The sequence below is a fragment of the Girardinichthys multiradiatus genome, chromosome 3, assembly GCF_021462225.1.
Source record: "Girardinichthys multiradiatus isolate DD_20200921_A chromosome 3, DD_fGirMul_XY1, whole genome shotgun sequence".
Lineage (NCBI taxonomy): Eukaryota > Metazoa > Chordata > Actinopteri > Cyprinodontiformes > Goodeidae > Girardinichthys > Girardinichthys multiradiatus.
The window spans coordinates 786,578-797,500 of record NC_061796.1 but is presented as its reverse complement, the minus strand read 5'-3'; the positions used below and the strand labels follow the sequence as shown (position 1 = coordinate 797,500).

The 10,923-nt window shown below is 41.5% G+C and overlaps 1 protein-coding gene across 1 annotated transcript in view; it reads left to right on the top strand.

Annotated features, from left to right (window-relative positions):
- Positions 1-6,869, top strand: part of rwdd1 (RWD domain containing 1) — a 14,363-nt gene extending 7,494 nt beyond the window's left edge. The window contains exons 5-7 of the mRNA XM_047357416.1: positions 5,570-5,702; positions 5,793-5,855; positions 6,605-6,869. Of these exons, the coding sequence (XP_047213372.1) occupies positions 5,570-5,702; positions 5,793-5,855; positions 6,605-6,711 (303 nt within the window). The 3' untranslated portion in view covers positions 6,712-6,869. The remainder of the gene's footprint in view (positions 1-5,569; positions 5,703-5,792; positions 5,856-6,604) is intronic.
- Positions 6,870-10,923: the final 4,054 nt, after the last annotated feature.

The following is a 10,923-nucleotide window of genomic DNA, read 5'->3' as shown; positions in this document are numbered from 1 at the left end:
TACCATACAAATGTAAAAAAAAAAACACCATAAAAACAAACAAAAAAATAAAATAAGAGACTGTAGTAAGGGAAAATGTTAAAGGTACTGTGAAGTTGCATACTTAAAGTAACAAGATGTGCAACTGAATAGAGTAATTTTAAAATGTACAAAATGTTCATGTATGTTTGAGCCTAAAAAACATACTATTTACAAGAAATGGAAAAAACTATTTAGATAACAGCAGGGATGTTAACAACTTGAGTCCTATGGGAGCAGTGATGGTTATAAAGTCCAACACCTTCTCGGAGGAAAGACCTGTGATAACGTTACTTTGTGCATCTAGGATGCAGCAGTCTTTCACTGAGGGAACTCTTCAGTTCTGCAACTGCAGTTCATGAAGGTCAGAGGCATTGCTCAACAGTGATGTTATTTCTACTAGAGTTCTTCTGTCTCCCACCATCCTAGGACAGAGCTTCCCTTCCTTCTGAGCTGTTGATTTGTCTTCCATTTTGTGAGCCAACGAACTACTATGGAGCTCAACAGGCATTGCAGCTCTGACGTCACCAGAGATGATAAAAACCCGCTGAAGCAAACGCTGAGCTGCCATTTCCAGCCGTGGGATTTTGCCGATACTGTCCTCGGAGGCGACCTCTTAAGAAATAGACGCTTGCGGGCGGGTTTACTTTCCCTCCACACTGGCCATTCCAGAAAAGCTAGAAATTTGTCTGATATGGGAAGATCAGAAGATTCATAACCCAATCGAAGTCGCTATCCAGGCGAAGGAAACCCACAAAGGTTTTCTCCTTGTTTCAGTCAACTGCAACAGTTCATCATATTTTTCTCATTTTGGATGGAGGAGGAGAAGGTGACCGTTTAGTGTTGGTGTATGCGCGACACTTGCCACTCATAACTTCATCCCTCTCTAGAAGTGAGCCCACCCATCTGCACCCCTTTTTCTAGAGGATTTGACACCAAGTAAACTGATTTTATTTCCCATTTTTGACATTTTTGGACTCTAGTCTGGGCAGGGTGAGGTATAGATAGAGGTGACCTAGGATCACCACTAGTTAATCCAATATATTAACTTGCTGCATGCAATATATGTTCGAAGTTTATGCTGAACTGTTGATTACTGTTTGAGTACTGTTAAACAATGAAGCGTGGCTGCGCAGAAAAGTTGAATGTTAGTTTGTTCATTGTTTCCATAAACTGCTGGTTTGATCTCCATCTTTTTGAATTTGTTACCTTACCCTTTTGTAGAATAGTGCATGCTTAATTAGGTCAGTCGTTGGACAAGAATAGTTTGATTGGAAGAGGGACTATTGGTTTTATACATTTTCACATAGATGAAGAAACAGTGTTCGTGTTTAGTTTGTGTAAGAGTGTTTCTTGTGTCAAAATAAGGTTAGTCAAAATAAGGTTAGTGTTCCCCACAGTGAAATTTAGTGTGGTTTTGGTTAATAATTATTACTTTTTAATGACAATTAACTAATTAAAAATTAAGTGCCGTGAGCCCCATAATCACAACACCAGTGTGTTCAACCTTTAAAGTTGAGACACACCTGCGACACCCTGAGAGAACCCATAACTCAAAGCTGGAAAAAGTAGAAGCTGCTCTCCAAACATTTCCTTCCCAGGTTTGTGGTATTCCCCATACACCCACTGACTCCAGAGCGGGTGCAAGTGCTCAGATTAGATTCAGTGGTGCGGTGTCCCACCCCACTGTAGTAGACAGCCATGAACTATACCTGGCAATGGACTCAGTAGGAGTAAGTAGGGCGAACAGCCTTCACACTTGACTCACAGCACCCTTCACTATTCAATTCAATTCAGTTTTATTTATATAGCGCTAATTCACAACACGTCATCTCAAGGCACTTTAAAAAGTCTATTCAATCGAATCATACAGTTTCCAAGTCAGGTACATACATTCCAATAAATCCTAACTATCAAACAGTCCAGTCGGATTCAGTTTATTATTCAAATTCACTACCATCCCTCACCTCCGCCGAAGCGACAAGCGAGCCATCCCTGGGACTTAGGTGGGTCATACAACAGAAGGTAAGGTTAGGTTAGGTTTACAGAAGAAGACAGTCTTGTGTTGGAAGGTTGAGAAATGCCTTCATCCAGAACTAATGTTAAGAATAGGTTTAGGGAACAACGTAGGTTTGGTCAGCAGGATGGTGGGGTGGGTGGTACTAAATACCAACCAGTGTCCAAGAGGTCTCACCTTAACAACAGAGGACCTGACCATCACGTGAGGCCCAAAGGTAAACCTGATGGTAAAGGTTGACACCAATATGCAGGAGAGACCCTGAAGAGAGAAATGGAGGATGCCTGCCACAAGATTTTGGTAGAAGCAGTGCGCCAGGCTAATGCCCAACCTCTACCATCATTAGAGGCAGCTGATCATCCGGTGAGACCGGATCCAAAACCCCCGTCAGCATGACTAGGCGTGGACCCAGTCTCCACAGCCACCAGAGTTTACCTGGTTGGATGGGGAGACAAACCTGGGAAACTCCAAGGACCTCTTGGGAACCTGCCGGGAGAAAAACCACTAACCCGTTTTCCAAGGTTATTAGGTAGACCCAGGGTTCTCACCAGGAATTTTTATGAGCGTAGTGGGGGGTGGTTTGGTCTAACCGGCGGGGTGCCTTCTGCAGGCCGTTATGATGTGATATGACGCCTATTATACCCACCCTTCGAAGCTGACATAATTTTAGAAAGCTTTACTGTTCGCAGTCGCATAGGTTGAAAGGAAGCAGGAGCTGACTCAACGCTTGCACTGCTGCCAACATAAAAACCACACAGAGAGGAAGGCCAAATGTCAGTCAAAGGGCCAAATTTCAGTGTAGCGGTGACAATTTTCAACCTAGTGGCCCACTACACTGAAAATACAAAATACTAATCCTGTTTGACCGTTATAGGAGGACGTGTAAAACTGAATTTCCTTTTTGACACAGGATCAGAGATCAGCCTGATGTGCTCAACCTTATTTGAGGAAGTGAGTAGAGCCATGCCCTCCCCCGGTAAACCATGTCACTTCGAGGCTTGTGGTGTAAGCATTACCAGCTACACCCAAGAATGATTGTGCATCACTAGTTGGGTGGGGCTGGACATCAAGCTCCAAAACATGACTCTGGTGAACCCCATCTACGTGCACATTACACATTAAACCTCTCCTTGTTGGCCAGGACCTGCTGGACAGGCTGGCCCCATTCAGTGACTGCCACCAGGACCAACTCTGTCAAAGTGGAGGTGCCAAAACCTCTGGGTGCAAGCAGAAACCCATCCTTTGCAACCAACCAGGTTACCGAGAATATCTCCTTTTAATTGAGGCGCAACATAGCCAAATACTCCTTCCAGCAGACTGGTTTTGTCCTCTCCTTGAGGCAGCCAGAGTGTGAACCTTTAGTGTGCAGATTGGCATAAAACAGCTCTCCCATGCTTTTTCTGTAGGGGGCTATAGGGGCTACAAAGCCACACTCCACACCCTCCAACAGATGCCGTACTGGCCTCCTACGTCTCACAACACCCAGGTCTACACCCAAGGATGCTTAACCTGTTGACAGTTTCAGCCATGCCAGCCAATCAGTTATCCTCCACTTCAGTGATTTGGGGTTCCTTTGGTTCCACCAACAGATCAGCTGGGTCGGACAAGTCTCAAAATTGGCAAGAGATAACAAATTCCCCCAACTGTGACATGCAGCTTCATTAAGTGGTTTGAATGCTTGCCAGCAACAAACAACAACGCCGTTCCAGTTGCTACTCTTTTGCTGAACAAGATGAAGTACTTCATCAAACTTTCTTCCCCAAGAACGGGGATTCTCTCCATACCAGGGAAAGGAGAGACCAGTGCGTATTACCAGTTCAGATAAGTGCATGTCTCAAAACTCACACTAACATGCACTAACCACTAACAACATCCCTATAACAGAAACGGTTAAATATATTTCCAGAGTGTTTAACTGTAAGTTTGCGTTCTAATCTTATTAACAGTACTCTCTATGCACTGCAAACCCTCACAGTGGTTAAGAATGATTTGATGTACACACAGGTTATCAAAGATTTAATGCATGACCTGATTATAGAGGTTGATTCATCTGTAAACAGCCTCGCCAAGGGACAGATACCTACTTACCTAGTTCGACTGGATTTAGTAGAGTCCACCACAACAGACAGCCCTCCACAAACACACCTGGCGTATATCCTATGCAGTGCGATTGCAATTCTTTTCCCTCTCTAGATAATTTAGAGACAAGATTTATGCTAAATCTTGCCATCATTGAAAGAGCTAATATGTATAGACTTAAACCCGTGTTAAACCTCGGTATTTGAGAGGATAACACACTGCATACAGACATGTCACTCAGTTAGAAACCAGAATTGACTTCCTCACATTTATTTTCCCATGGTTCATAGAGCCACCTATGCCAATGACACAGGCTTATTCCCATACCTGACTGGAATTGGATGACTAAGCTATGACCCATTATCTTGGTATTTTGTTTTTTCCTTTGTTGTTGTTTTTCACTTTGTCTCAGGGTTACCAAAACTGATGACCAAGAGAATGTAATTTTTAACGTGAATGTATTGTTTTCTTTGGTATTTCTTTGTTGTACTACACAGAGAGTTATATGTTAGCTGCTCTCCAAGGTGCCACCTATGTGGAAAACTCACTGCTGCTCATTAATTTTGTTTCCATGTTCCAAGTCAGTCCAAAGATTTCATCCAGTTCCACTCTTCACATAAATTGCTGGTTTGATATTAATTTATACTCAGTACGTATCTTTATTTTTCATTGTTAATTTACCCTTTTATAGATTAGTGCTTGCTTAATTACTTGAAAGTTGTTAGACCAGAATAGTTTGAATGGAAGGGGGACTACTGGTTTTATGAATTTTCACATACATTTCATTGCATTTATTTTGTGTAGGAGTGTTTTATCTGTCAAATAAGGATATGATTACACATTGTTCAGTAAAACGGTTGATAACACAGTGACATTTAGCATGGTTTTGGTTAATAATTATCAATTTTGAATGACAATTAACTAATTGTCATTAGGTTCTATGAGCCCCATAATTGGAACACCAGAGTGTATCTCTGATTTCTAGTCGTAAGAAAAGAGTTTCGGTTATAATTTATTACGTCTGAAGTATGATTTTTAATTATAATTTTGATAAATATTTAGAATCAATAGTTGTTGTTTAGAATCAACAGTCCCTACAGAGCTGATCCAACCGTTTCCTCTCAGCTGTAGACAAACTGCTTCCCCATCAGACAGCACCATAGAAGATGGCTGATGTGACCATAGAATTAAAAAAGGTCTAAAGGAGTGCCCCCTGCACTCCAAAAGACCCCAGCAGGTAGAGTCTGCTCTGACCCTTTCTATATAGAGCATCACTGTTGTGACTCCAGTTCAGTTTATTGTTCAGGTGAACAACCAGGTACCTATTAGGGTCCACCATCTCAATGTTAATTCTTTGGCTTTTCACCGGTGTCGGTGTGATAAAACATACAATGTCTGTGAAGGTACTTGTATGTATGGATAAGTACCATAAAAAATGATGCTTGTGTTTGACAGGTGGCATTCCAAGGTACAGTGGTGACAATTGAAAACTTCTTAGCATGGAAAGCCAAGTTTGACCTGGAGATGGCAGAGTTCAGACAAAAAAAACAGAAAGAGGAGGAGCAGGCTGGAAAACCTAAACTTACTGGTAAAACTGTTTCACTTATCTGTCAAAGGTCACAGCCTTGGGAGCTGCTTGCAAAAGATAACAAAAAATGTGTAACCTTTTCCTCTGTAGGGAAACAGCTGTTTGAGAGAGATCATAACCTTGACACATCAGACATTCAGTTCCTAGAAGATGGTAAGGAGTGCTATTTAATAAACAGATCCCACTATGTAATATTACATTTGGAAGGCCTTGTTTTTATCATTTTTTTCAGTCATTTTTTAGTAATAATATTTCTCCATCTAGATTGATTTAAACCTGTCTATTTTGTTGGTTTAAGCACACTTGCCTAAGCAACAGAGACTGTGTGGTTTTACTACGAGTTTCACTATTAAAACTCATTGTTAGTTGCAGGGCTTCAAACTCTTTCAAAAAGCCAAACACTAATGTCTGCTTTAATAGTTACATGCCCCAAGTAGTAGAAGAAAAATGTTGCAAAAATGGTTTTGTAAACACATTTCCCTGTGCACTATTTGAAGAAATCCCAGTTGCTACTCGTGGCTGCCATATAGTCTCTTAAACTTATAATAAGAACAAAGCTCCCAATTGTACAGCTATTCTCATAATTGCTGCTTACATTTGTCTGAAATTGGACTTGAAAATAAAACAGCTCCTCCCTCCCCGGCAAACGCATCAATGTTTTAACAAACCTAGGTGCTTATGGTTTTCTTTAAAACGTGTTTTCCCAGCATTGTGTGAATGAGACTTTTTTATTTAATCCAAACAATGACTGAGATATCTTTGGTGCTTCTCAGCCTTTCCTTTCCATTCATAAATCTACAATGTTTGGAATCTGAGGGCCTTGGGTAGAATGCATCTTTTTAAATGGTGATTTGTTCACTAGCTTTCTTCTGAAGTATGCTTGATTGTTTTTTCTTTCTCAGGAGGAAACAACGTTGAAGTGGATGAGTCACTGTTCCAGGACATTGAGGACTTGGATTTGGATGAAGATGGTCCAACCTTTGATCCTTTAGAGATGGACAGTGATTAAGACTAAAGCTGCCAAAAACAATAGACTATTAAAACCCTCAGAGAACACTGCTCTACTCATACTTTCACTTGACTAGATCATTTTTGGAGAGTCTTGAAGAAAATAGGGCACATCTTTATTACAATATAAAACGTAAATAAAGAAAACATTTTCAAAAAGGGTCTTGTCTTGAATCTTGTGCTACAGGACATCCAGTTCATGACATTAAAAAAGCTTGACAGAGGTACAGTTTTCAAAAGACAGCAGAAAAAATAGGAATTTAGGTTTGGAACTTAATAGATTTTTCATTGTTTCTCTCAAACCTGTATGCTCCTGACTAAATACCGACCTAAAGCTGTCAACTGAAGAGTCCAGAGAAGAGCTATAACCTGCACCAAAATAGGTACATATGATTCAATTCAGTTTATTTATGTAGCGCCAATTCACAACACACGTTGTCTCAAGGCACTTCACAAAAGTCAGGTTCAGACAGTCCAATTAATCCTAACCATTGAACTGTTCAGTCAGATTCAGTTATTTATTCAAATTGGATAAAACGTTTTTCTGTCTAAGGAGACCCAGCAGATTGCATCCAGTCAGTGACTTGCAGCATTCCCTCCTCCCAGATGAGCATGTAGAGACAGTGGACAGTCACTGGCGTTGACTTTGCAGCAATCCCTCATACTGAGCATGCATGTAGCGACAGTGGAGAGGAAAAACTCCCTTTTAACAGGAAGAAACCTCCAGCAGAACCAGGCTCAGTGTGAGCGCCCATCTGCCACAATTGACTGGGGGTTTGAGAGAACAGAGCAGAGACACAAAAAGAACACAGCACCACTGATCTAGGAGTACTTTCTATGGAAGGAAAAGTAAATGTTTGTGGATGTAGCTCCTTTAGTCGTTTCATCTAGAACGAAAGAGAAACTTTGAGCCAGTTTTCAAGGTTGGAGTCTGAAAGAGAGCACATACAGGTCCTTCTCAAAATATTAGCATATTGTGATAAAGTTCATTATTTTCCATAATGTCATGAAGAAAATTTAACATTCATATATTTTAGATTCATTGCACACTAACTGAAATATTTCAGGTCTTTTATTGTCTTAATACGGATGATTGTGGCATACAGCTCATGAAAACCCAAAATTCCTATCTCACAAAATTAGCATATTTCATCCGACCAATAAAAGAAAAGTGTTTTTAATACAAAAAACGTCAACCTTCAAATAATCATGTACAGTTATGCACTAAATACTTGGTCGGGAATCCTTTGGAGAAATAACTGCTTCAATGCGGCGTGGCATGGAGGCAATCAGCCTGTGGCACTGCTGAGGTCTTATGGAGGCCCAGGATGCTTTGATAGCGGCCTTTAGCTCATCCAGAGTGTTGGGTCTTGAGTCTCTCAACGTTCTCTTCACAATATCCCACAGATTCTCTATGGGGTTCAGGTCAGGAGAGTTGGCAGGCCAATTGAGCACAGTGATACCATGGTCAGTAAACCATTTACCAGTGGTTTTGGCACTGTGAGCAGATGCCAGGTCGTGCTGAAAAATGAAATCTTCATCTCCATAAAGCTTTTCAGCAGATGGAAACGTGAAGTGCTCCAAAATCTCCTGATAGCTAGCTGCATTGACCCTGCCCTTGATAAAACACAGTGGACCAACACCAGCAGCTGACACGGCACCCCAGACCATCACTGACTGTGGGTACTTGACACTGGACTTCTGGCATTTTGGCATTTCCTTCTCCCCAGTCTTCCTCCAGACTCTGGCACCTTGATTTCCGAATGACATGCAGAATTAGCTTTGGACCACTGAGCAACAGTCCAGTGCTGCTTCTCTGTAGCCCAGGTCAGGCGCTCCTGCCGCTGTTTCTGGTTCAAAAGTGGCTTGACCTGGAGAATGCGGCACCTGTAGCCCATTTCCTGCACACGCCTGTGCACGGTGGCTCTGGATGTTTCTACTCCAGACTGAGTCCACTGCTTCCGCAGGTCCCCCAAGGTCTGGAATCGGCCCTTCTCCACAATCTTCCTCAGGGTCCGGTCACCTCTTCTCGTTGTGCAGCGTTTTCTGCCACACTTTTTCCTTCCCACAGACTTCCCACTGAGGTGCCTTGATACAGCACTCTGGGAACAGCCTATTCGTTCAGAAATTTCTTTCTGTGTCTTACCCTCTTGCTTGAGGGTGTCAATAGTGGCCTTCTGGACAGCAGTCAGGTCGGCAGTCTTACCCATGATTGGGGTTTTGAGTGATGAACCAGGCTGGGAGTTTTAAAGGCCTCAGGAATCTTTTGCAGGTGTTTAGAGTTAACTCGTTGATTCAGATGATTAGGTTCATAGCTCGTTTAGAGACCCTTTTAATGATATGCTAATTTTGTGAGACAGGAATTTTGGGTTTTCATGAGATGTATGCCAAAATCATCCGTATTAAGACAATAAAAGACCTGAAATATTTCAGTTAGTGTGCAATGAATCTAAAATATATGAATGTTAAATTTTCATCATGACATTATGGAAAATAATGAACTTTATCACAATATGCTAATATTTTGAGAAGAACCTGTATTAGTTACAGTAAAAGCTCAGTCAATTGCTATATCTAGGAGAGAGAAAGGGTTAAACACTGAAAGACAGGGCCATGTGGATCATCTGTAGAAGGTGAGCATTAAGTTGTTGCCAGCAGAAGCTTGGACAATGCCCCTCTCCAGAAAGGTGTCACAGGTAGACGGAGTCAGGCCAGGTGTAGCTTCAAGGAAGAGTAAAGAGAAAATTATTTTATAATATATTTAAAGTTGCATGTACTTGAAATGATTTCCTTTTCCACTCTGTCTCTCCTATGCAGTATTTGGTTTATAAATTATTAGTGGTTATTTACCTTATAGGAGCTGCACGGTGGTGCAGTTGGTAGCACTGTTGCCTTGCAGCAAGAAGGTCCTGGGTTCGATTCCCAGCCTGGGGTCTTTCTGCATGGAGTTTGCATGTTCTTCCCGTGCATGTGTGGGTTCTCACCGGGTACTCTGGCTTCCTCCCACAGTCCAAAGACATGCCTGTTAGGTTAATTGGTAACTCTAAATTTCCCTTAGGTGTATGAATGAGTGTGTGCATGGTTGTATGTGTGTTGCCCTGCGATGGACTGGCAACCTGTCCAGGGTGTACCCTGCCTCTTGCCCATAGACTGCTGGAGATAGGCACCAGCTCCCCCGCAACCCACTATGGAATAAGCGGTAGAAAATGACTGACTGACTATTTACCTTATACGCTAAAAACTATTTAGTTTGTCATGCCTATTTACAACAAAGTCAATGAAAAATGAAATAATACATTTTAATCATTGGTAACAGGAAGGGACAACTTGTAGCAGAGGACCCAGAAGGTACAGTTATCTATCCTGATTGGCTCAGGGTTGCCAATGAATAACATTCACACTTTAATTATGTTCTAGAAAAAAACCTTTCTAAAATATCAGAAAATATGTAATAATGATGACTAAGGGAACCATCAAGGGTTAATTAAAATAGTGTACATATGGGCGAAGGTCTGCCCAAAAGGAAAAGAGGGGTAATCTAAACTGTTGTTTGGTGCATAAGCACAGACCACAGTACATTCAAAACCTTCCATGCTTCAGTTTAAAGCCATAATGAGGTGACACGTTTCTCTTACATTTTGAGTATCCCCAAAGCTGACAGAAGTCTCTGTCCCTAAACCCCTTAAAGAGAAGAAGAGAGTCCAGCTCCTCTTCTAGAGGTGGGTTCCAGAGCCCAAGCTCTGTTTGTGGAGGTAAATAGAACTTTATCTAGCTGTTAATGCTCAACCTCATGTTCCTCCTCACAGGTAGAGGACCCATGAGGAAAGGGTATTCTTATACTATTAATCTTGCCCCCTGGCCTAACACCATTTTATTTAGCGATGAATGTTGATATAAAGGAGTGAGAATGTAAAAATGGTATGCAGTGGTACAACATGGATACATTCAGGGTATGTGAAACAAGTAGTGTCAACAGAGATGCCTTAGTTAACTACAGAGAATCACAAAGAAGATTATGAACTACCTACCTACTACCACCTACTTTTAAGACTACCATTAAACTACCCGGAAGTTAGAATAGCAGTGGTAGCACCCCTAGATGAAAGAGATTGTGGAAATATTTCTTTAGATTGTTTACATGCTACTTCTCTAATGATAAACATTTAGATGTCCCAGGTATCCTGTCCCAGTGCACCTGGTGAGGACATTTGTA